General features: G+C 33.7%; 1 protein-coding gene across 6 annotated transcripts in view; it reads right to left on the bottom strand.

Moving 5' to 3' along the window:
- CHD2 (chromodomain helicase DNA binding protein 2) overlaps window positions 1-22152 on the bottom strand; it is a 149492-nt gene that overhangs the window by 87072 nt on the left and 40268 nt on the right. For all 6 annotated transcript variants that reach the window (XM_074234157.1, XM_074234156.1, XM_074234158.1 and 3 more), the window contains 6 exons: window positions 16996-17227; window positions 10540-10626; window positions 9488-9549; window positions 4753-4875; window positions 3291-3440; window positions 1142-1275 (listed from right to left, as the gene is read on the bottom strand). In XM_074234157.1, coding sequence (XP_074090258.1) covers window positions 1142-1275; window positions 3291-3440; window positions 4753-4875; window positions 9488-9549; window positions 10540-10626; window positions 16996-17227 — 788 coding nt within the window. The remainder of the gene's footprint in view (window positions 1-1141; window positions 1276-3290; window positions 3441-4752; window positions 4876-9487; window positions 9550-10539; window positions 10627-16995; window positions 17228-22152) is intronic.

The raw sequence follows: 22152 nt of genomic DNA, 5'->3' as shown, positions 1-22152 counted from the left end.
ATGGTAGCTATTAAGTCAAACATTACAACTGAATAGGCAGTCAGTTTTTCAAGAGTCTCTATTGGGAAACAACATAAAATCAACTTTGTGACAAAAGAATTAGAATCTCACTAATCACAAGAAATGAAGCATTTTACTCTTATAACAAGGAGACATTTTAATGTTCTTTCAACTGTATAGGTTGATGAGAAAACATAAGATTAAAAAAAAAGAAAGAGGGGTGGCTAGGTGGCGCAGTGGATAGAGCATTGGCCCTGGAGTCAGGAGTACCTGAGTTCAAATCTAGCCTCAGACACTTAATAATTACCTAGCTGTGTGGCCTTGGGCAAGCCTCTTAACCCCATTTGCCTTGCAAAAACTATAAAAAGAAAAAAAAAAGAAAGGAAGGAAGGAACGTTGCTGGGCTTTGGGTTGGATTTCAGTCCACAGAAAAAGTTTGAAGAACTAACAATTTCCATGGTGAAACTTTAAAATAATCAAACTGGGTTTTTTCAATGTATATGGGAAATAAGTTCCTATTACACATTCAACAGATCTAAGAAACATCCCATTAAAAATGCTTTTGTAGGACACTAGATCCAGCAAGAAACAACTATAATGTGAAGTATATCATATAAACACTCAATTTTAAAGATGAAAAGGGCTTTAAAGACTTATAATGAAACTGATTTCCAAAGAGAACAAGTGAGTTAATACTTAGTGGTAAAATGAGGAGCAGGTATGAAAACTGCTAACTCTCAAATGCAAAAAAAAAAAAAAAAAACCAATTTACTACTATACTATACTCTTCCCCAAATTCAGCATTACTGAATAAATAGTTCCACTATGCAATGTTCTAAACAGATACCAATAGTATGTTACTTTTATTTACCTCAATTTTTAATCTCAGAAAATATATAAACTAAATGGAATTTTTTCTCTGTTATTACTATATTAATATTTACTCTAAATTTATTGCAATCATTGCTATCATCACCTGAGAGGTAATACATTATCATAGAAACAAGGGCTCTGTATGATAACAAGTTTTAATGATCACTATGAATAATGGGACAGAAATATTTCAATTTCAACTCAATGCAAAAATTTGCATCTCACTGATCATATTTTTGAGAAGCAATCTATTTTTTAAGATACATACCACCTTTTTTCCCAAGTCTTGTATCCATGACCTTTTCAATTGTCTCACTGTTATCATGTTGTTCTTCAACTCCTTCTCCAGTCATTTCAATGAGATCATCTGAGTCAGTTTCAAAATCATCATCTTCCTTATAACTACATTAGAAATAAAGGGTGATTAAATTGAAAATATTTGTCATGTTTTCCCCCCAGCTAGCCACTATTCACAAACATCAGAGGGAAGAATCATATTAATATAAATCAGTGTACTATGTATAGTGCACTGAAGTTTGTGAAGAACTTTTTAATACATTATTTAAAAACAGAGTTTTGATTCAGCAATATCACTACTAGGTCTGTACACCAAAGGATCAAAGAAAAAGAAAAGGGACTGATATAAATAAATTTTTATTTTATTTTTATGTGGTGGCAAAGAATTGGAAATTGAGGGTATATTCATCAATCTGGAATAGCTAAACAAGCTGTTATATATAATTGTGATGGACTGCTATATAGAAATGATAAGGGGAGTTTAGAAAAATTATGGCAAGATTATAACACCTGATGCAAAGTGAAGTGAGAACTAGAAGATGTACTGTAACAGAAATGTTGTAATGATGATCAACTATGAAAGATTTGGCTAATCTGAGCAACATAGTGATCCAAATAAATTCCAAAGGATTCATGATAAAAAAAATACTATCCACCTTCAGAGAACTTCTGAACTCTTGAGCACAAACTGAAGTATAGTTTTCTTATCATTGTTTCCTTTTTTGTGTGATATGGCTAATATCTTTTACATAATTTCACATCTAAAATTATTTACCTTTTCAGTGGTTTGGGGAGGGGTGGGAGAAAAGTTAAGAATCCACAACTCAAATTTTAAAAGAATATTAAAAATAAAGAAATTTTTTAAAACTCTACAATAAAAAAAGAAAATCAAAGCAGGCAGTTATTCAAAGAAGTCACTAGTCATTCACTGGGTACAACTTATCTTTGTATGCTAAAAGGATACATGTATATCTGAAACAGAAGACAGAAAAGCAACTTCCTAAGCAGCTATGTGATTAAAGTCCATTCCTTAAGAGATTTGAAAATATTCCTTCACTTGATACAGCAGCAATAACACTATTCAATAATTCAACTTCCCAGGTTCCATTTTTCAAACCAAATAGCAAAAATGCTCAAAAACAAATTTTAAAAATATATTAAAAAAGAAACCTACTAGTTCTTCAATATACAAAAGAGAAGTGATGTTTCTAAGTTAAATATAAAAGAGTAACTCTAACTGTTTATAACTAAATTATTAAGCAGAATGACTCCTCAGTGTGGGACCTAAAATAATGGACTTTTTTGGTGTTCATAAAGATTAAGATTATCCTATCATATATTAATAAAATATATTATGCCAAAATTTTATATACACAGCAAAAATAGCATATCATATGCAATAAAAATAGCAAGATATTGATTCATTCTTCATTTTAATTAATGCTATTCTAAAAGCCATTAGTGAACATCAAAAAAAGATCAGAACAAAATTCTCAGATCCTGCTTAAAATAAAATTTGATATCTACAAAGTTTTATTGTGCATTTATGCATACTCTACTTTTTTCCAAAGTGTGTTAGCAATAAAAACATCAATGGTTAATTTTGATTCATGAAATTTACAGATGACTAAGTAAAAATATAAAGTCACATAACAATTCAAAACAAAAAATAAAAGCAGAGAAGCTTTCCTAAGAAAAGCATAAATATAAATATTTATATATATATATATATATATATATATATATATATATATATATATATCTGTGTGTATATGTCACAAAGACAGACAAACAGGCAGACAGACAGACCAACAGACAGACAAAGAAGGTGATACTACCATCAATAGGACATGGACTTTGATTTTGTTGTGGTAAGACTAATCCCAACAGCACAATGATTTATCTACCTTTTTAAAATTTTTATTCCTCTTATAAAAAATACAACACAATTACGACTGATCAATATTAGAGAATTATTCTCTGGCCATGAAACAAGATGTTTCTCTCTGGAAACTAATGGTGCCATAGAGAACCAAGTGAAAGTTTTTCTCAATAAGCATCATCTTTGATTCAATTGGGTTTTCACATGATTGAACAATATCTCCTAGGTCACAATATACCTGACATTTTTGGCAGCTCTGCGACGAGTTTGCCTTTTTGGAGTCTCATCATCATCGTCGTCATCATCATCATCAGAAGATTCTTGTTTCTTTCTTCTCTTTCCACGTTGTGGCTTATGTTGCTTTTTAACACTGGTTTTAGGCACTGCTCTAAAAGGAGTTAATAATAATAATAATAATAATAATAACTATATATATGTGTGTGTATATATATATATATATATAGTATACATAAACATAAATAAAAGCACAAAAAATGGCATAATGTCAAGGAAGATTAAAACAAGCAAGTTGCTTATAATGAAAGAATTCCCAGCCCTGATGAAATGTTTCACAGGCTTGCTGTTCTTTCTCAGAAACAAAATATGAAAAAGGTCACGTAATTATATTTCCTATAGTACAGAAGAATTTTGGTGTTTGAGAGATGATATAAGTTTCAAGAAGTACCATTAGAAAACTTAACAATTTGGTAAAATTGTAATAGAGAAGGATATAGAAAAGAATAAAAAGGGGAAAAGAAAGGTGAAAATGACTAAGTTGAAAAAAAGGTTCCCAGTAGGACCTTATCACCCTCACCCCCCCACTTCCAATTCCTATTGAGATGTATGACAAAGTCACTAGACCAGAGGAACTCTTTGGGCTGTGTTATAGATTGTAATGAATTTAAGAAAGATGAACTGTGAAGTCTAAACTAGATCTGCTATTTTTAACTGAAACGTCAGCAAGCATATCCACAACAAAGATGGCACAGAAGATGATTTTCAGAATTATATAAACTGTTCTGAGAGCCTAGATAATATTTTTACAAAGTGGGTAAAGTCTGCTAGGAGTCTTTCCATCTTCTGGTCTTTGCCTTTCCTCCTACTCATAGCCCTCACCAAAGTTGGCTTACTGTCTCATTCCAAAAATTGATACAGTTTCCCATCAACCTTATTTTTGACTAATCAAAATTTACATTATTTGGGCATTTAATGATACCACTTCAAGATAGTCTAGTAGTATGACTAAAGTAACACTAAGGTTATGTTAACACTATAATATACCACGAAATGCTTCCGTTTTTTTTGAAAAGCAAGAGACATGAAACATTTAAGAAAATAAACAAAGAGTTCACTTGGAGGTAAATGTGTGGAATAAACATCAGAGAGCTTTAACCTCATTTCTATTCCTACACCCTCTCATCTCTACCACTTCTGCAAGATGCCTCATATCCTTAACTCAGCTTGGGCTACAGCATATACTACTGTCCAGAATTATATTTTTAAATAATGCAAACAATGACTCTTTTATTCTTTCTCCTGGCAAATAATCCTAAAACTTGCCTTGTACGTATCCTTTTTTGTTTCTGTTAAAGAGATCTATTCTAATATTATATTTTCCTACCAATAAACGATATATACAACATATATATGTAAATCATATATGCCTCCAGATTCACAGATAAAAGAAAAGAATCCCTCACCTCCTCAAGACAGGTCGTCTGGCTTTCACTTTTTTTTGTTCTGGTTCACTCTCTGCACTAGTACCTTGTTCTTGTTCATCTTCCTCATCCTCTTCCTCAGAAGCCTCCTTTTTCCATTTTTCTCTGTGATCAAGTACAAAAAATAAAAAAGATTTTTATTAACAGAATTTCATCTCAGATGATCCACTAAGAATAAGCTAATGAAGCAAATTATGATCTGTAATAATCTGCTGAATAGAGAATTCAGTTTAAGGGCTAACTTTGAGTATGGTTAATATCTGAATTTATGGTTGCCTAAAATTTTATGTTCTTTTCTCTTTATTCTCTAAGAAAAAAAGAGAAAAATTATTAATGATCTGTATTTTTAGTAGATGCACAATAAATATATACTTTTATGGTATTACATTTCTTGCATCTTTTACATGATCAGTATGGTAAAACCCTTACTAACCATTCAAGAAAAAAGATCCTTGATTTCCCAAATAATTCAATTTCAAATAAAAATCAAGGGGAAATTTTTGAACTAGAATTTTTAAGGTTATTTTTCATGAACCATCTAATGTAATTCTCTTATTTTTCATAAAAGGATATTAGAGCTAAGAGACCTGAAAGAGGGGCAGCAGCTAGGTGACACAGAAGATAGAGCACCAGCCCTGGAGTAAGGAGTACCTGAGTTCAAATCCAGCCTCAGACACTTAATAATTACCTACCTATGTGGCCTTGGGCAAGCCACTTAACCCCATTACCTTGCAAAAAAAAAGAGAGAGAGAGAGAGAGAGAGAGAGAGAGAGAGAGAGAGAGACCTGGAAGAGGTCAAGATGATTTAATATATTTGTATGTTTATTACTTTATACTTAATAAAGGGCTTTCACCATATGATCATATTTGATCCCTACAACAAACACTGTAAAATGAAGAAACAGGTTCAAACAAGTTAAGTGACTTGCTCAAAGAAGTAAATTGCAGAACTAAGATTATAAATTATGTGGTTATTTCTTCAAAAAAATCAACAATCAAATTTTATTTTTAAGTCTAGATTATAACTGATAATGTTTGTATCAGTTAAATATTCTACCAGTTAAACCCTCCTATGTAGAGAAACTTTTCATTACCAAGTACTCAAGTATTATTAGGATACTTCTTTATGAAGTCTTCTATCTTCTAAGAAGATTTTTTTAAAAATGAATGCTTTAGTGCTGTCACTTTGCAATCTCATTCTCAACCTAACCCCATTCTCCCCCCCCACCCCACAATTCAATCCAGCATAAAGAATGATTATTTACAAAACAAATACACTGGCACTTTCTAACAACATCAGCCCTATTCAACACCTAGTAATTGTCATCCACTTCTCTGACAGGTATGGGATCAAGATGCTTCATAGCATTAATCAGAGTTCAAAAGTATTTCAATGTTGTTTTCCTATATATTACCGAGGTCATTGTATAAAGTTTTCTCTCAGTTTCACTTATTTTACTTCATACAAGTCTTTCAAAATACTTTAAAGTGGTTTCTTATGAACAATAATATTCCTCTACATACTTACACTAGAATTATTTGGTGATTGACTTATCGATAGGTGCCCATTTGATTCTAAATTTTTGCTATGACAAAAGTGCTGCTAAATTTTTGTAAACATAAGACTTTCTCCTCTGTTTCTAACTTCATTTGGATTGTCTAGGAATGATATCCTTGGATCAATAGGTAGGTATAGTTTAATGATTTTTCTTGTATACAATTCCAATGTCTTCCAAAAAATACTGCCCAGATATTTTATTGTTCCCATCTTCCTAACTTCTCCAATATTTAGCTGCATTAATTCCAATGTTTCTATTAATTTATATTAATTATGGTGTTTCTATCTTCCCCCAAAACTCTCTTAACATTTATCATTTTCTTGTCATCTCTGTCAGTATGAAAATGGTGAAGAAAAAACTCAAAGAATTTTTTATATTTCCATTTCTATTATTATTATTAGTAGTAGTAGTAGTAGTAGTACTAGTAGTAGTAGTAGTAGTATTACTGATTTGAACCTATCTCTCATATGGTTGTTGAAAATATATGCACGTTTTTCTTTTGAAAGCTACCTCTTCTTATTCTTAAACCATTTATCTATTAAAGAAAACCTAGAGATCTCTGACTTGCAGCTTAGTTCTCTAATGTGCAGTACTACATACTTGGGGTACCCTACAACTCATTATGGTCTTTAACCAAGATGCAGGAAAAGATTAGTAGTTTTTAACCTTTGACTTCCCAAATAGCATCATACTTGATTATTTTGATGACTCTGATGTCATCAATATGGATAACACTCTCCATCAGAAGAGCTGGCAATCCATTCATGTTTAGAGCTAACCTGTATGCCTGACTGACTTATTCATGTTATCCTATGAATCCTATCCATGAAATACCCTGACTATGGTAGGGACTTTTCTCCCAGGTTTCTTGATGTGTGGATATCAATGGAATGTGAAGTCAAGGCCATTCTTCAAACATCCTTCACTTTTAAAAAATGGACAGCCCCCACCAACTCTTTTTCTAGTAATTCATCTCTAATATATATAATTTACCATACTGCTACACAATTCTTCACTGATACTATATTGCAGCTAAGCATATCCTTGTATACAGAAGTTGAATTGTTAACTAAAAATGGACACTCTTTAAAGAGGAACCTACTTTTAGTTGTAAAAGTTAGTAAACTGTACAGTGTCAGCAGACCTTCAGAAATGAGCTTTATGTTGCTATATTGTTCTTGTTAGGGATTGGGGCAGATATGGTGAATTCCCAAATAATATTTCCTCTGCTACTACAGGTTGTTGCTCTATAGCTCATAGTCTTTTGAGAACTGCCTAGAATACCAAAAGATTAACTGATTTAAGTGTTACACAGCCAGTAAGTTTCAACAATGGAATTTGAACCCTGGTCTCCCTAAGCTCTAAAGTCATTTCTCCATCCATATCACACAGTGCCTCTTCTTCTTATGAAATAAATAGTTCATCTTATTCCCAGGGCATCCTATCAATATCACTTATAAAATATGGTATCTACCAGCACTGAGCACATGTACTTCAGATGTGGTCTGACCAGGGCAAAGTGGAGTCATCATCTGTCTCTTTCTAAATCCTGAGCCTCCTAACTGCAGCCTACACCCTGTGCATCACCTTTTCTGGCTGCCTTATTATATCCTTCCTGGACTTCCATGTACAACGAATTTACAATCTACCCCTTGGTGAACACCTAATTGCTGAGTTTAATGGGAAACTATCAACCAAATATAGACCGAAGGAGGGAAGACTGACAGGCATTATCCCATTCAGATCCTTCCCCCTTCAGAGAGCAGCATGTAGGTGGTTGAACAATGAGAAAGTGAGAGTGGCATCTCTTCCACTCCTAGTCTAAAGTGAATCACAGAGAAATTAAGCTTTGTACTTTGAAAGCAGGCATGAAGCAGAAACCTCCTGGGCCCTGATACAATCCCATGAGACCAGATGATCTGTGGCTCCTAAATGCCCAGATCAGGACAAAGGATAACCAACACTCCCAACATACAAAAATATCTATCTAATGTTAGAGCTGAGTGTGCAATTCTTCTATCTTTGGGAAAATAGTTGAAACATGTGAAAATTGAGGTGATTCTAAGTAGAATAATATTAAATGCTTTTAATTCATTTATTTTGAGAACAATGACAAAATAAAAGGAATTAAGTTATTTCTTTAGGGAGATTAAAATGAACAATAAATTTTAAGTAAAATACATTTCACCACAAAATTAAGAAGAATATTATAAAATATTTATAATATATTGTATATATTACATATTTATGTAACATATATTACATAATTATGTGCCCTGTTTACCAGTAAACAAAACTTGTATTTAGAAGTCAGTATGTAATTCAGAATAAATAATATATTCATGTCACACAGTAATAAATAAAGAATATGGATCTTTAGTACCTCTTACTATTTTACAAATAGTTTTAAATATGCTGTCCATATGAATAGCATTCAAATGATACTTTACAAGACTTCTTCAATTAATATTTCTTGGTGTCAGAGTAAATAGAAAATTGTATGACATTAAACGGTGGCTATCCTCAACTCCAGTAACAAATTTTGCACCTTTACACACACACACACACACACACACACACACACACACACGCACACGCACACACAAGTACTAAGTATTTGCATTTTTCTGCTAGTATAATTTATACAACTAAGAGAAATATAATGGAATTAGAAGGGAAGATTAGTTGTAATTGGTTATTTCTTTGGCATAAGGAATTCCTAAGAAAAATTCAGGGAAAGGATTATGATCAGAATAGAGAATAAAATTGAATCATAAGTATAATTCCACTGTAGCAAATGAGAAGTTCAAATTTTAACTTTCAAAAATTTTATTTGATGCTCTTCCATAAGATGACTTAGCAAGACTGATTCACTTCTTAGATAAAATCTTATTTAAAGCTGTGAAAAATCAGTATACTAGCTATACTATATATTAATCTGATATTGTTTTAAGAAAAAGAAATAATAATCAGATAAAGCAAACTAAATTTTCTCAATTTACAGTCCAAGAACTTGCTTATTGGATCTCCACAGATTAAACTGAGGTACTCAGCAGGGACTACAATATTGAGCATCATTAACTTTTCCTAAAGATGTACTGTACAAAATTTAAAATATAAGAACTATTGGACAAGAATTTACTCCCATTTAGACTTACTGTTTTTTCAGTATCCTCTGGCCTCTTCTTTTTGGGCTTCCACACTCAGAACCACTACTTGCCTACAAGGGGGACAGTAAAAAAAGAAAGAGAAAAGGTAAAGTAGGTAATAGTTTTTTAATTATTATTTGTGGTCCTTAGGAATGACGCTCTAACTTTTGGATCAGCAATCTAATCCATAAACCGCCTTCAGTATGAGAGTAGCTAGTAGAAATATCCAAGCATTTCCTCTGTGGAAGGGTCATTAAAATCAAAATGTAACTTTTGACTATTTCATTTCTTTTCTTCTATAGTATAAAACTACTAATACTACTACTAAAATATTTCTGGATACATGGCATTTTCTCTCAGATGTTTTCCTGAAAAAGGGAATCCACCATACAATCCACCCTAACAGCAACATGGGGGTGATGATCAACCTTGATGGACTTGTTCATCTCATCAGTGCAACAATCAGGGACAATTTGGGGTTATCTGCGATGGGAGAATACCATCTGTATCCAGAGAAAGAATTGTGGAGTTTGAACAAAGACCAAACACTATTACCTATAATTTAGAAAAAAAAAACTGTTCTCTTATTATGTAATTTTGCTATCTCTTATATACTTTATTTTTCTTCCTTAAGGATATGATTTCTCTCATCACATTCAACTAAGACCAATGTATACCATGGAAATAATGCAAAGACTAACAGAATGCCTTCTGTGGGGTGGGGGTGGGGGGTGGTAGGCAAAGAAGAATGGGGAAAAAATTGCAAAACTCAAAATAAATAAATTCTAAAAAAAAAATTACATACAATCACTAGCTCTATTCTCTAGAACCGAATGGAAAGTGGCATGCCAAGCAAGAAAAAAAGTTTCAAGTCTAATAATGCTTTAGAGCAGTGATTCCTCATTTGGTTACAGAAAACCCTAAATCATAAAATAAAATGACAAAAAACCTATCTTACATTTCCCCCACTGAATCCCTATTCCCAGTACACAGACTACCCAAGGTGCCACAGAATACAATGTGGGACATTGCTACCTTACAGTTGTTCCTTATCTTCTTACCTCATCTTTAATATTAAATCTAGATGGTTCTTGTCGGCTTCGATTAGATCTCCTAACCCCATACACATCAGGATACTCTTCCCACATCTGAAAAATAAAAGAATCTCAGAGGGGCTGCTTCACTCCACTTAATGTCTTGTTTTCAGAGCTTTCAATAATTAGAATCATTTGCGTTTTGTAAGATTCATTTGTTTTAACTACATTAAGATTATTATTATTATTATTATTATTATCATTATTATTATTATTATTATTATTATTACAGCAACAAATTTTTAAAATATGAGAAACAGTATCATCCAATAACAAATTCAGAACATGGGTCTTTAGTACTTCTTACAAATTTTATAAATAAATTTAAATATGACATCCATATAAAATAGCATTCAAATGACACTTTTTAATATTTCTTCAATAAACATTCCTTGGTGTCAAAGAACATAAAAAATTGAATGGCATTATAACATGGCTATCCTAAACTCAAATTTTACACCACACACACACACACACACACACACACACACACACACACACACACAGAGGAGTACTATATATCTGCATTTTTCTGCTAGTATATTTGTATAACTAAGAGTAATATAGTGGAAGTGGGGAGAAGATTAGTTCAAACTGGCCATTTCTTTGGCATAAGGATTCCTAATATGAAAACTTTTAACCTGAAGCAGATCTCATGGGTACATGGTCAGTTTGAGTCAGAATCAGGACCAGAACATGGCTCTCCTCAAGTCCATGCACTAACACCACCTCTTAGCATATTACTAATAATAAAATAATCAGCCTTATTTATAGTCCTTTAAAATTTATAAGACAATTTATTCTGAGCCTCCCAACAATTCTATGAGAGAGGAAATCTTACTGATTTCCTTCATTTTCTACGTGCATGGTCCTCTATTATAAAATCTTACTTCATCCTTGCCTTCTACATCAAGTAGTACTCAATTCTTCTTGAATACTCTCACTTCTAACCTCACCTCTGTACATTCCATGGTCATCACCTGAAAAGTCACTAGACTGTAATAGTGTCCTGGCTTCTAGTCCTACTTCTAGATAAGAAATTTGAGACTAAAAGAATTTAAGTGATTTACCCATCCTCTCTCCAATCTTCAATCTCTCCTTATCCTTAACTATAAACCATTTGGCCTTGATATTTCCCTCTAGAGATTAATAATATTTCTATCTTTTCTCAGTCAAACTTTTATAAAAGCTCCCTGACTATATTTCTTCTCCTCTTAACTTTTCATGAAGCCATCCTGTTATTATATTCCAGTTCAGAGTTGTCTGTTAATTCTATTTTGGAATCTCCAATGTACTATCTTTGGACTTCTCTTTTTTTCACACATTCTTCCTTGACAATCTTTTACTCCCAAGGATCTCTTTAACACAGATGACTTTTAACAACCTTAACTGCACAGATTCCTCTGATCTATCTCACCCAAGCCTAAAAATTACGTCTCCAACTGCCTCCTGGGATCAATTCCACCATGGTGAGCCTCCTTAACATTAACATATTTTTAAGAGAGTAGAGTCATGGGCCTAGAGTAGGAAAGAACTTCCAAGACCATTCAGTTCAATCATTTATTTTTGGTTTTTGCAAGGCAATGGGGTTAATTTTCCCAAAGTCACACAGCTAGGTAATTACTAAGTGTCTGAGGCTGGATTTGAACTCAGGTCCTCCTGACTCCAGGGCCACTGCTCTATCCACTGCACTACCTAGCTGCCCCCTCAATCATTTATTTTAAAGATAATGAAGATGAGGGTCAGGGAAATGACTTGCCCAAGATTAAAAGGTATAGAGTCATCCAAAATGAACTTATTTTTTCAGACAAACCTGCTTCTCTTGCTGATTTCACTTCTTTTCCATGTGGCATAGTCCTTTAATATTTTATTGCCTTCCTCATCACCTGAATTCAGTCTCTAGACTATAACAATAGTGCCCTGGCTTCTGGTCCTATTTCTAGTTTCTACCTATTCCAAAACATCCTTTACACTGTTAGCAAGTAATTTTTGCTACACAAATATCTGTTTATCATTCTCTCTCTTTAGATCCTTAGCTGCCATTCAAGGATCTCTTCACTTCAACTTTATTCCACTACTCTCCCCCAACTTCCCCTATTCCTCTTGCCCCCTTTTACCAATACCCTTGACCCCACTACTCTCTCATCTCAAGAGGCTTGCTCCAATGATCATCTCCCTTGTCTAATCTTGACACACTCTCTCTCTACTGGTTTCATCCTCTCTGACTACAGAAAATGCTTATCTCATCTTTCTATCAAAAACAATTTAATTTATCAACTCATGATTAAGGACTTATTTCTGTTACCATAGTTTAAGTTTTTTCAACCTATGGAAAAACCTTAATTAACAAAAAATTGCGGTTTTTCTAATCTGAAAAAAGGGATTAACCGTAACCCTAAATCCAATTAAGTGATTCTGAGACACAAATATCACATCATCGCAACAGTTACTTGTACCTACAAACAGGCAATTGGGGCACTCACACTGGCAGAACTCATTTTGAAAAAAGTGCCATCTCCCACTAACCTATCTTTGTTAAATGTTTTTTTCCTGCATGGAATGAATATATCTGCACATACAGACAAGTTATCTTAGAATTCTGTTACACAAATATTAAAATGACTACTTTCTCACTTTGATGCCTTCCAAGTAAGCTAGAAATAGAAGATCTACTTCACTACACACCCTATACCCAATATTAACCATTACAAATTTCGATGTCTCTAAATTCTAAGAATAATTTTAAAGTCTAATGCAGGCATAGCTTGGAAATATTGCAAGTTAGGTTCCAGACCACCACAAAAAAGGAAATATCACAATAAAACCAAGTCCCAGAATTTTTTTTGACTCCCCACTGCATATAAAAGTTATATTTACACTAGACTATAGTCAATTAAGTGAGCAATAGTATTATGTCTAAAAAATGTACCTGCCTTAATTAAAAAATACTTTATGGCTAAAAAATGCTAACCATCATCTGAACCTATATAACCTTTTTGCTGGTAGAGGGTCCTGTCTTGATGTTAATGGCTGCTGACATAACAGAGAGGTAGGTGCTGAAGAATTGGGTAGCTGTGGCAATTTCTTAAAATATGACAACAATAAAATATGCCCTATCAAACTGACTTTTCTTTTCATTCGAACATGTAGAAGTTGTTGTAGGTTATTAGTTGACTTTATTTCAATATTATTGTGTCTCAGGTAACAGGGAGGCCAAGGAAAAGGGAGAATAACAGGAAAAGAGCTGGTCAGTAGAGCCATCAGAACACATACACCATTTGTTGAGCAGTCAAATGCATATAACATTTAAATATGCTGTCTTAGATAAGATCACAAGTCCCCATAACAGAAATAATATTCATTAAAAAATTTGAAATAAAGCAATCCATAGCCACATGAAAAATTGCTCTAAATCATTAATTATTAAAGAAATGAAAATTAAAGCTTCTCTGAGGTACCACCTCACACATGTCAGACTGGCCAATTATGACCAGAAAGGATAATGATCATTGATGGAAGGGATGTGGGAAATCTGGGACACTATGGAGCTGTGAACTCATCCAGCCTTTCTGGAGAGAAATTTGGAACTGTGCCCAAAGGGCAACAAAAATGAGTATACCCTTTGATCCAGCAATACCACTACTGGGTCTATACCCTGAAGAGATGATGAAAAAGGGTAAAAACATCACTTGAACAAAAATATTCATAGCAAACCTGTTTGTGGTAGCAAAGAATTGGAAATCAAATAAATGTCCTTCATTTGGGGAATGGCTTAGCAAACTATGGTATATGTATGTCATGGAACACTATTGTTCTATTAGAAACCAGGAGGGACAGGAATTCAGGGAAACCTAGAGGGACTTGCATGAACTGATGTTGAGTGAAATGAGCAGAACCAGAAAAACACTGTGCAACAGGGGGGGTGATGATCAACCCTGATGGACTTGCTTGTTCCATAAGTGCAATAATCAGGGACAATTTTAGGCTGTCTGAAATGGAGAATACCATCTGTATCCAGATAAAGAACCATGGAGTTTGAACAAAGTTCAAGGACTATTCCCGTTAATTTAGAAAAAAGAAAACTGATATCTTATTGTCTGATCTTGTTATCTTATACTTTTTGTTTCTTCCTTAAGGATATGATTTCTCTCTCATCACACTCAATTTGGATCAATGGAAACAAAATAAAGACTGACAGATTGCTTTCTGGGGCGGGGGGAAGTAAGACTGGGGAAAAATTATAAAACTCAAATAAAATCTTTAAAAAAAAATTTGAAATACTGTGAGAATTACCAAAATGTGACGAGAAACACCATATGAGCATATGCTATTGGAAAAATGGTACAATTGCTCAACATAGGGTTGCCATAAACCTTCAATGTGTAAAAAATGTATTGTCTGTGGGGCTTAATAAAACAAGGCATGTCTATTTAGAAGTTATACAGGATGGGGGCAGCTAGGAGGTGCAGTGGATAGAGCACCAGCCCTGGAGTCAGGAGTACCTCAGTTCAAATCTGATCTCAGACACTTAATAATCTAGCTGTGTGGCCTTGGGCAAGCCACTTAACCCCACTGCCTAGCAAAAAAAAAAAAGTCATCAGCATTCTTCATTAAAGGAAATCATTTAATGGAAATTTCACAAACTCTTGCCAGGAGTATTTTGTTATACTAAGGATTTTTTTTATGTAAGTAAGGAAAAGTTACTTGATAAATCTTAAAATTAATTCTCTTCTCTGCTATGTACATGAACTCTCAAAAAAAAAGCTGTTGGCCAACATGACTAGAAAGAACAATGATCAATGTTGGAAGGGATTTGGGAAATCTGGGACACTAATACATTGTTGGTGGAGCTGTGAACTCATCCAACCTTTCTGGAGAGCAATTTGGAATTACGCCCAAAGGGCAACAAAAATGTGAATACCCTTTGATATAGCAATACCACTACTGGGTCTATACCTCAAAAAGATTATGAAAAAGGGTAAAAACATCACTGATGATCAACCTTAATGGACTTGCTCACTCCATCAATGCAACAGTCAGACACAATTTTGGGGTATCTGCAAAGGAGAATATCATCTGTATCCATAGAAAGAATTGTAAAATTTAAACAAAGACCAAAGACTATTACGTTTGATTTAAAAAAAAATTATCTTATGTAATTTTGCTATCTCTGATAACTTTAATTTTTTTTCCTTAAGGATATGATTTCTCTCTCATCACATTCAATTTAGATCAATGTATACCAATGTAAAGACTAGCAGACTACCTTCTGTGGAGGGTGAGGGGAAGGGAAGTGAGATTAGGGGAAAAATTTTAAAATTCAAAATAAATAAATTTTTTTAAAAAAAGTCGTGTCATGTTTATAGCAAGAGATAACTAATTTAACAACTTCTGCTTCTTTTGAGTTCCTTCCCAACAGTTATTATGGTCATCCTCCTGTGACTCTGAATAAGCATGAGCTTCACCAAAACTCCAACTCCATCATTCCCCAGCACAAGTAGTTCACATCATCCTTTCCACAGAAAGCCTACCTTCCTCCAGTTTATAACCCTTTCGTGCCTGCCTCTATAAATGCCATTAAAAGTTGTGTGTATTTTCTAAACCAGGTCTGTCCTTCAACTTCCTTCCCCTGTATAAGGCCAGCATATCACCATTCCTCCATCACATCACCTTTTTCTAAGATGGCATTCCTCCAGGTTCAACCCTAGGTTTCTTGAGATAAACTTTTGCTGTAAACATGAGTTCTCAGTTAATTATTATATATTATTTGTCCAATGAGCTTGACATACTTCTTATTGAAAACTATCTAAAAAGGCCTCAATCCCATAATAACAAATTCTAATCTACTCAAGTAAACTAAAAGGACATTAGACAAAAATAAATGATTTTGTTTTGTCTATTTTTTCTATTTTTCTTTTCAACCAAAATGAGTATAAACAGTAATTTTCTTTTTGTTGCACCTTTATGGTGATTGAAAATTTAAACCAAAATCAAATGCATTCTCTCTATCCACCAAATCCTCTCACTCCCCCTCACACTCTCTTTCTTTCTCTCTCTCCTTTTATACACACACACACACACACACACGCACACAAACACACAAACACAGTTAACTGGTAGTTTTTTTTTGTTTCCTACCTCACTTTTGTTATTACTGGAAAAAAAACTTAGTAGCTCAATGTAGAAGGAAGCAAATAGGGTACACGTAGCAAGCAAATAATAATTGTGTTGAATTTGTTCTAATTTTTGGTTTTCCAAGTGTTAAACTAATCTAAATTCTATATCCAGAAGAAAAATATTACCACACCAACAAGAATATTCATCTTTCAAATACAAGGTGCAGATTCTTTTAAAGGAAATGAAGGTTTTACAGGGATCTTATTAAAACACACCAAATTTGGACTTCACGAAAAAGAGAAATACCTTTTTAACATCAGCTATACGTTCCTTCTTAGAGGCTGGCTTTTCTTTGGCTTCCGGTGGGGTTTGCTGGGATTTGGAACCTGCTGATTCACTTTCGGACTCAGTCTGACTCTCTGAAGATTCGGAACTGCTGTTTGATTCGCTGCCATGTCCACTGCCTGGCTCACTGCCCTGCTCACTTTCAGACTGGCTAGCTGAGTCTGAGCCTGATGCTTCTTCAGATGCTGAATGACTTATTGAAAAAAAAATTAAGGCTACATTAATTTGATAAAGAAATCAGAAAAATGTAATTTAGATCATCATAAGAATCTTATTTTTAATCATATATTACTTTTATTAAATACTCATCAAAAACATTTTCTACACTTTCATGTTTCTAACACTCCCATGAAGTGGCTAATACTATGTCTACTTTATTTGGCACATCTACACACCAGTGTTTAGTTCGGCATTTGTGCCTTTTGTATAGCCACTGTGGTAATATTAAATCTCACACTCACCAATCTTTGCTAAAAGGGTACTCGGTGTAGAACTTTATTGTGTGACCAACTAAATATTTTAGACTTGCACTATTGTCCTCCAAGAATAATTGTAAGAAAAGTGCTTTGTAAATCAGAAAACACTATTTTACCAGTATTATATTAATCTTTACTTAAAAAACTAAACTAGGTATAACATTGATGAATCATTTTGTGTTTTCATGTTCCATCTTGCAAAACAGGATCAGCTTCTTTGTAGCAGCAATCCCTAAATCAGTAGACTATCTAAACAGATTATGAAGCATCACTCCCACAGCTACAAGGGGAACCTAGGAAAAGATGAATGGGCATAGAACTGGCTAAGTTCAGGCATGCAACCAGCAGGTGGGGCTCTGCACCAGTTCTGGCCTGCAGCTAATCATGCGGCCCACAGAGGAAAGAGAACCCTAGGTTCCTCTAACAACTGTAGTCCTTATGAATAAGCAGCCTCTATACTATGCTCCAGCAATGCTTCTAGTATAATCACAATACTTTCCCTATTAATAATGAAAGGCATCATGGCATAGAGCATAAACAGGAGGACTTTGGTTCAAATTCTGCCTCATACATCTACTTAAACTAAGTGACTGCAGGCAAATCACTAAATAACTTCCCTTGACCTCAGTTTCCTCTTTTGAAAAATGCAGCTAACACCTGTAGTACCTAATTCACATGGGTAATTGTAAAAGCTCAAAAGGGATAACCAAAGTAAAGCATTTTACATTGAAGTGCATTTCTGACTATCCAGATTATCTTAACTGTGTACCAATTGCTTGAGCCACCTTTTTTTATCAGTAGCAAGATGAGACATAGAGTTAAAAAACTGACTTGCAGTGAAGATTTTTAAGCAAAATAATTTAATTTTACATTGCTCCTTTAATCTGATTACTTACATGGTAGATAAAGACTACTGTCCTGTGGTTGATAGAATATGAATTGTTTTTTAAAAGAATCAAGTTACAGGGGCAGCTAGGTGGCACAGTGGATAGAGCACTGGCCCTGGAGTCAGGAGTACCTGAGTTCAAATCCGGCCTCAGACACTTAATAATTACCTAGCTGTGTGGCCTTGGGCAAGTCATTGATCCCCACTGCCTTTGCAAAAAAAAAAAAATCAATTTATTCAATTTCATTTATTAATTATACCAGCATCAGATACTCTTGTTTTATGCAGGACTCAACAAGAAAAGACTATTTCATAGTATGCCATACCTTTTTTTTTAAACCAATTATCACTGATTCCAATGGAAAAAAAATCAAATGGAGACTAACTTTTAGAAAGCAATATAAAGTCATATAAAAACGGAATGAGTTCTAGTCTTCCCAGCACCTATTGTACAGTAGCTGTGACCTAGGACAACAGATGCGTACAAATTAAAAACTCTTTGCTAAGTCCTGGGAACACAAAGAAAAGCTAGGAACAAGTCTGGAACTCAAGGAAATCACAGTCTAATTAGGAAGAAAATATGTAAATAGCTAGATCTATACAAAATATATACAAAGTGAATGAGAGGTAATCTAAGAGAAAGACCCTTAAAGGACTCCTGCAGAAGATAGGATTCAGCTGAGACTGAAGGAAGTCAAATGAGAGGCAGAAGTAAGGATAAATAGTATTCTAGACATTGGGAACAGTCAGTCAGTTTAAAAAAAAAAGATAAAAATGAGGAGATGAAGTGTTGTTTGTAAGGAACAGCAAATAGGTCAGTGTAGTTAGAGTATTAAGTTCATGTAAGAGTGATTTGTATGAGAATATTTATAGCAACTCCTTTTGTGATGACAAAGAATTGGAAATTGAGGGGAAACCCATAAATTAGGGAACAGCTGAACAATTTATGGGATATGATTGTAATGGAATATTATTGTTCAGTAAGAAATGATGAGTAGAATAATTTCAGAAAAACCTGGAAAGACATATACAAACTGATAAAAAGTGAAGTGAGTAGGATCAGAACATTGTACGCAGTAACAGCAATAATAATATATGATCAAAAACTATGCATAATGACTTAGCTGTTCTCAGCAGCACAATGATACAAGACAATCACAAAGAACTAGTGATGAAAAATGTTATCTGATTCCAGAAAACAAACACTATCTGAATAGAGACTGAAGCACACTATACTCTTTCCTTCTTTCTCTCTTAATTTCTTTTTCTTTCCTTGAGCCTTCTTGCACAAAACCTGTATCAGATTAATTACTGTCTCAAGGACCAAAGGCTACCTAGAGGAGGGATAAAATTCAGGAACTCAAAATTTTTTTAAAATGACTAATGTTAAAAATTGTTTTTGTATGTAATTAGGGAAAATAAAATATTAATAAAAATTCAAAATAAATTAAAGAGAATAAAAAAGAGACTGAAAAGGTACACTAGACAGATTATCCCATTAGTCATTATATCTGATAATACATTATATATATATATATATATATATATATATATATATATACACATATATGAGTGCTACTTGTTTAGTAGGAAGAGGATGTGCTTGACCAATATGAAAATCTCCTTAGCAACTAAGTAAAAATCATTTTGGAAACTTTCAGTGAATAGCTTCAAATTTTTCAGTAAAGTATGGAGAGATTCTCAGGAGAAAATGTAAAGTGAATAGGTACAATGGAAGGCTACAGAAGGAAGAAAAAAATTTGGAATAGCTGCAATGAGGTAAAATAGTGAAATGAATTGAGAAAAATAGAAAGACAGTCTAATTGTGGATAGAGGAACCAGTTAAGACATATATGTACTGTAGAAACAATCATCAGGTTGATTATTTCCTCCAGCAGCAGGTAAATAAAAGTAAAATTGTAAGAATAATTCAGGATTGGAGTTTGGTAAGGCATAATAATCAGTGACAGAACAAGAAGGAATTTGAAACCACAGTTGAATTGGTTCATCAAGGGATCAAGATGGGAAAGGGAGATAATGGCCAGTGCAGGGGTTATGGCCTGGAAAAGAACAGAGGAGATGTAGGGAATGGAGATCCAAGTCATTAAGGAACAGAAAAGAATAGAATGATCCAAGATGAAATCAGATAAAAGAAATTTGTAATTTCATGAATATGGAAATGGAACATTTGTGGGTGCTAGCAAGATCAAGGACATGACCAACTGTAGATTAATTGAATAAAGGAGCAGATCAAGAGAACTGAGTAGATTGAAGAACTGAAAAGTTAGGGTATGTGAAGAAGTATCAATATGCATGATGAAGTTCTTTAAGAAGAGGGAAAGAGTTGGGAGAGAAAGATAGTCCTAAATTAATTATAGAAAGGAAAATGTTGAATTGCGTGATATATAAAAATTGTTACACAATCTAGCTGGCCTTCAGCTATAAAATGAGAACACTAAAAAGCAGAAAGTACATCTGATAATTTGAGATCTATTCTGGATGTGTCCTTATCCATCACACTTTAATTCCCCTTACTCCAGGCCCACACTTCTCTGATATTGAAGAATATTGGGAACTAGATGAGAGCCTTGGGTTCAATTACAATGTTGACTTTCTGACTTTACTAAATAAAATCTTTCATTTTTAACCAATGATTTAAGATTCAGAAAAATTTTCCTCATGAGCTCTAAGGATACAATAATACATAAAAAGCATTCTTCTCCATCTTACAGAAAAAAAAATGGGGCTTTAAGCTTGACACAGCTAATAATATTTTTAACGACTTAAAAGCTTTTATATACATTATCTCCTCTTTAAACAATCTTTCTGTATAGGTGTTATTATCCCCATTTTATAATTAAGACTCACTTTTTGGGGGGCTAGGTGGCGCAGTGGATAGTGCACGGGCCCTGGAGTCAGGAGTACCTGAGTTCAAATCCGACTTCAGACACTTAATAATTACCTAGCCCTGTGGCCTTGGGCAAGCCACGTAACCCCATTGCCTTGAAAAATCTTAAAAAAAAAAAAAAGACTCACTTTTTTAACAGGAACAGAAAGGTTACATGACTTGTCTGGGGTCACAGGGCTAATAAGAGGTTTCAAACAGGTTTCTAAGAGTCCTAGGCTTCTGATTCTACTCTCAATCCAGGACATTTAAATGCTGAGTCTCAGCTTTAAGATGAAGATCATAATACTGGAATATGACTTACCTTATAAAGGCTTGTAGACTGTAATTGTATATATTAAAGTATTTAAGAAAACTTTAAAATTTTTCATTTAACTATTACAGGAAAAATAAAGCACTCAATTGAGCTTTTAAAATTTGGAACAAAGAATACTTCTCTGTTCATTCAATAAGGAACGAAAATCACTTTTTATATATGCCAGGCACTGTGCAAGATACTATGAATAAAAAGACAAAACAAAGTAGTCTTTATCTTCAGGAAAATCTAATAGGGAAAAACTTACACAAATAAATATAAAATCTAGGGAAAACATAGAAGGATCAGAAAAGGCTTCTTGATGGAAGCAGCGCTTAGACTGAGACTTTAAAGCCAATAACTAGGCAAGTTTAAGATGCCAAAGTAAGGAAGGAGCATCTCCTGGGAATAGGAATACCCTATCGAATGAGAATCGGCAAAGAGCCAATGAGGGCTGCAACATAAGCTTATACAAAGGGGAATATGCAATATGCCTGAAAAGGAAAGTTAGAGCTAAACTATGAAGGTTTTAAATAGCAAATAGATGATCTTGTAT

The sequence above is a fragment of the Macrotis lagotis genome, chromosome 4, assembly GCF_037893015.1.
Source record: "Macrotis lagotis isolate mMagLag1 chromosome 4, bilby.v1.9.chrom.fasta, whole genome shotgun sequence".
NCBI lineage: Eukaryota > Metazoa > Chordata > Mammalia > Peramelemorphia > Peramelidae > Macrotis > Macrotis lagotis.
This window is presented reverse-complemented; position numbering and strand designations above follow the sequence as displayed.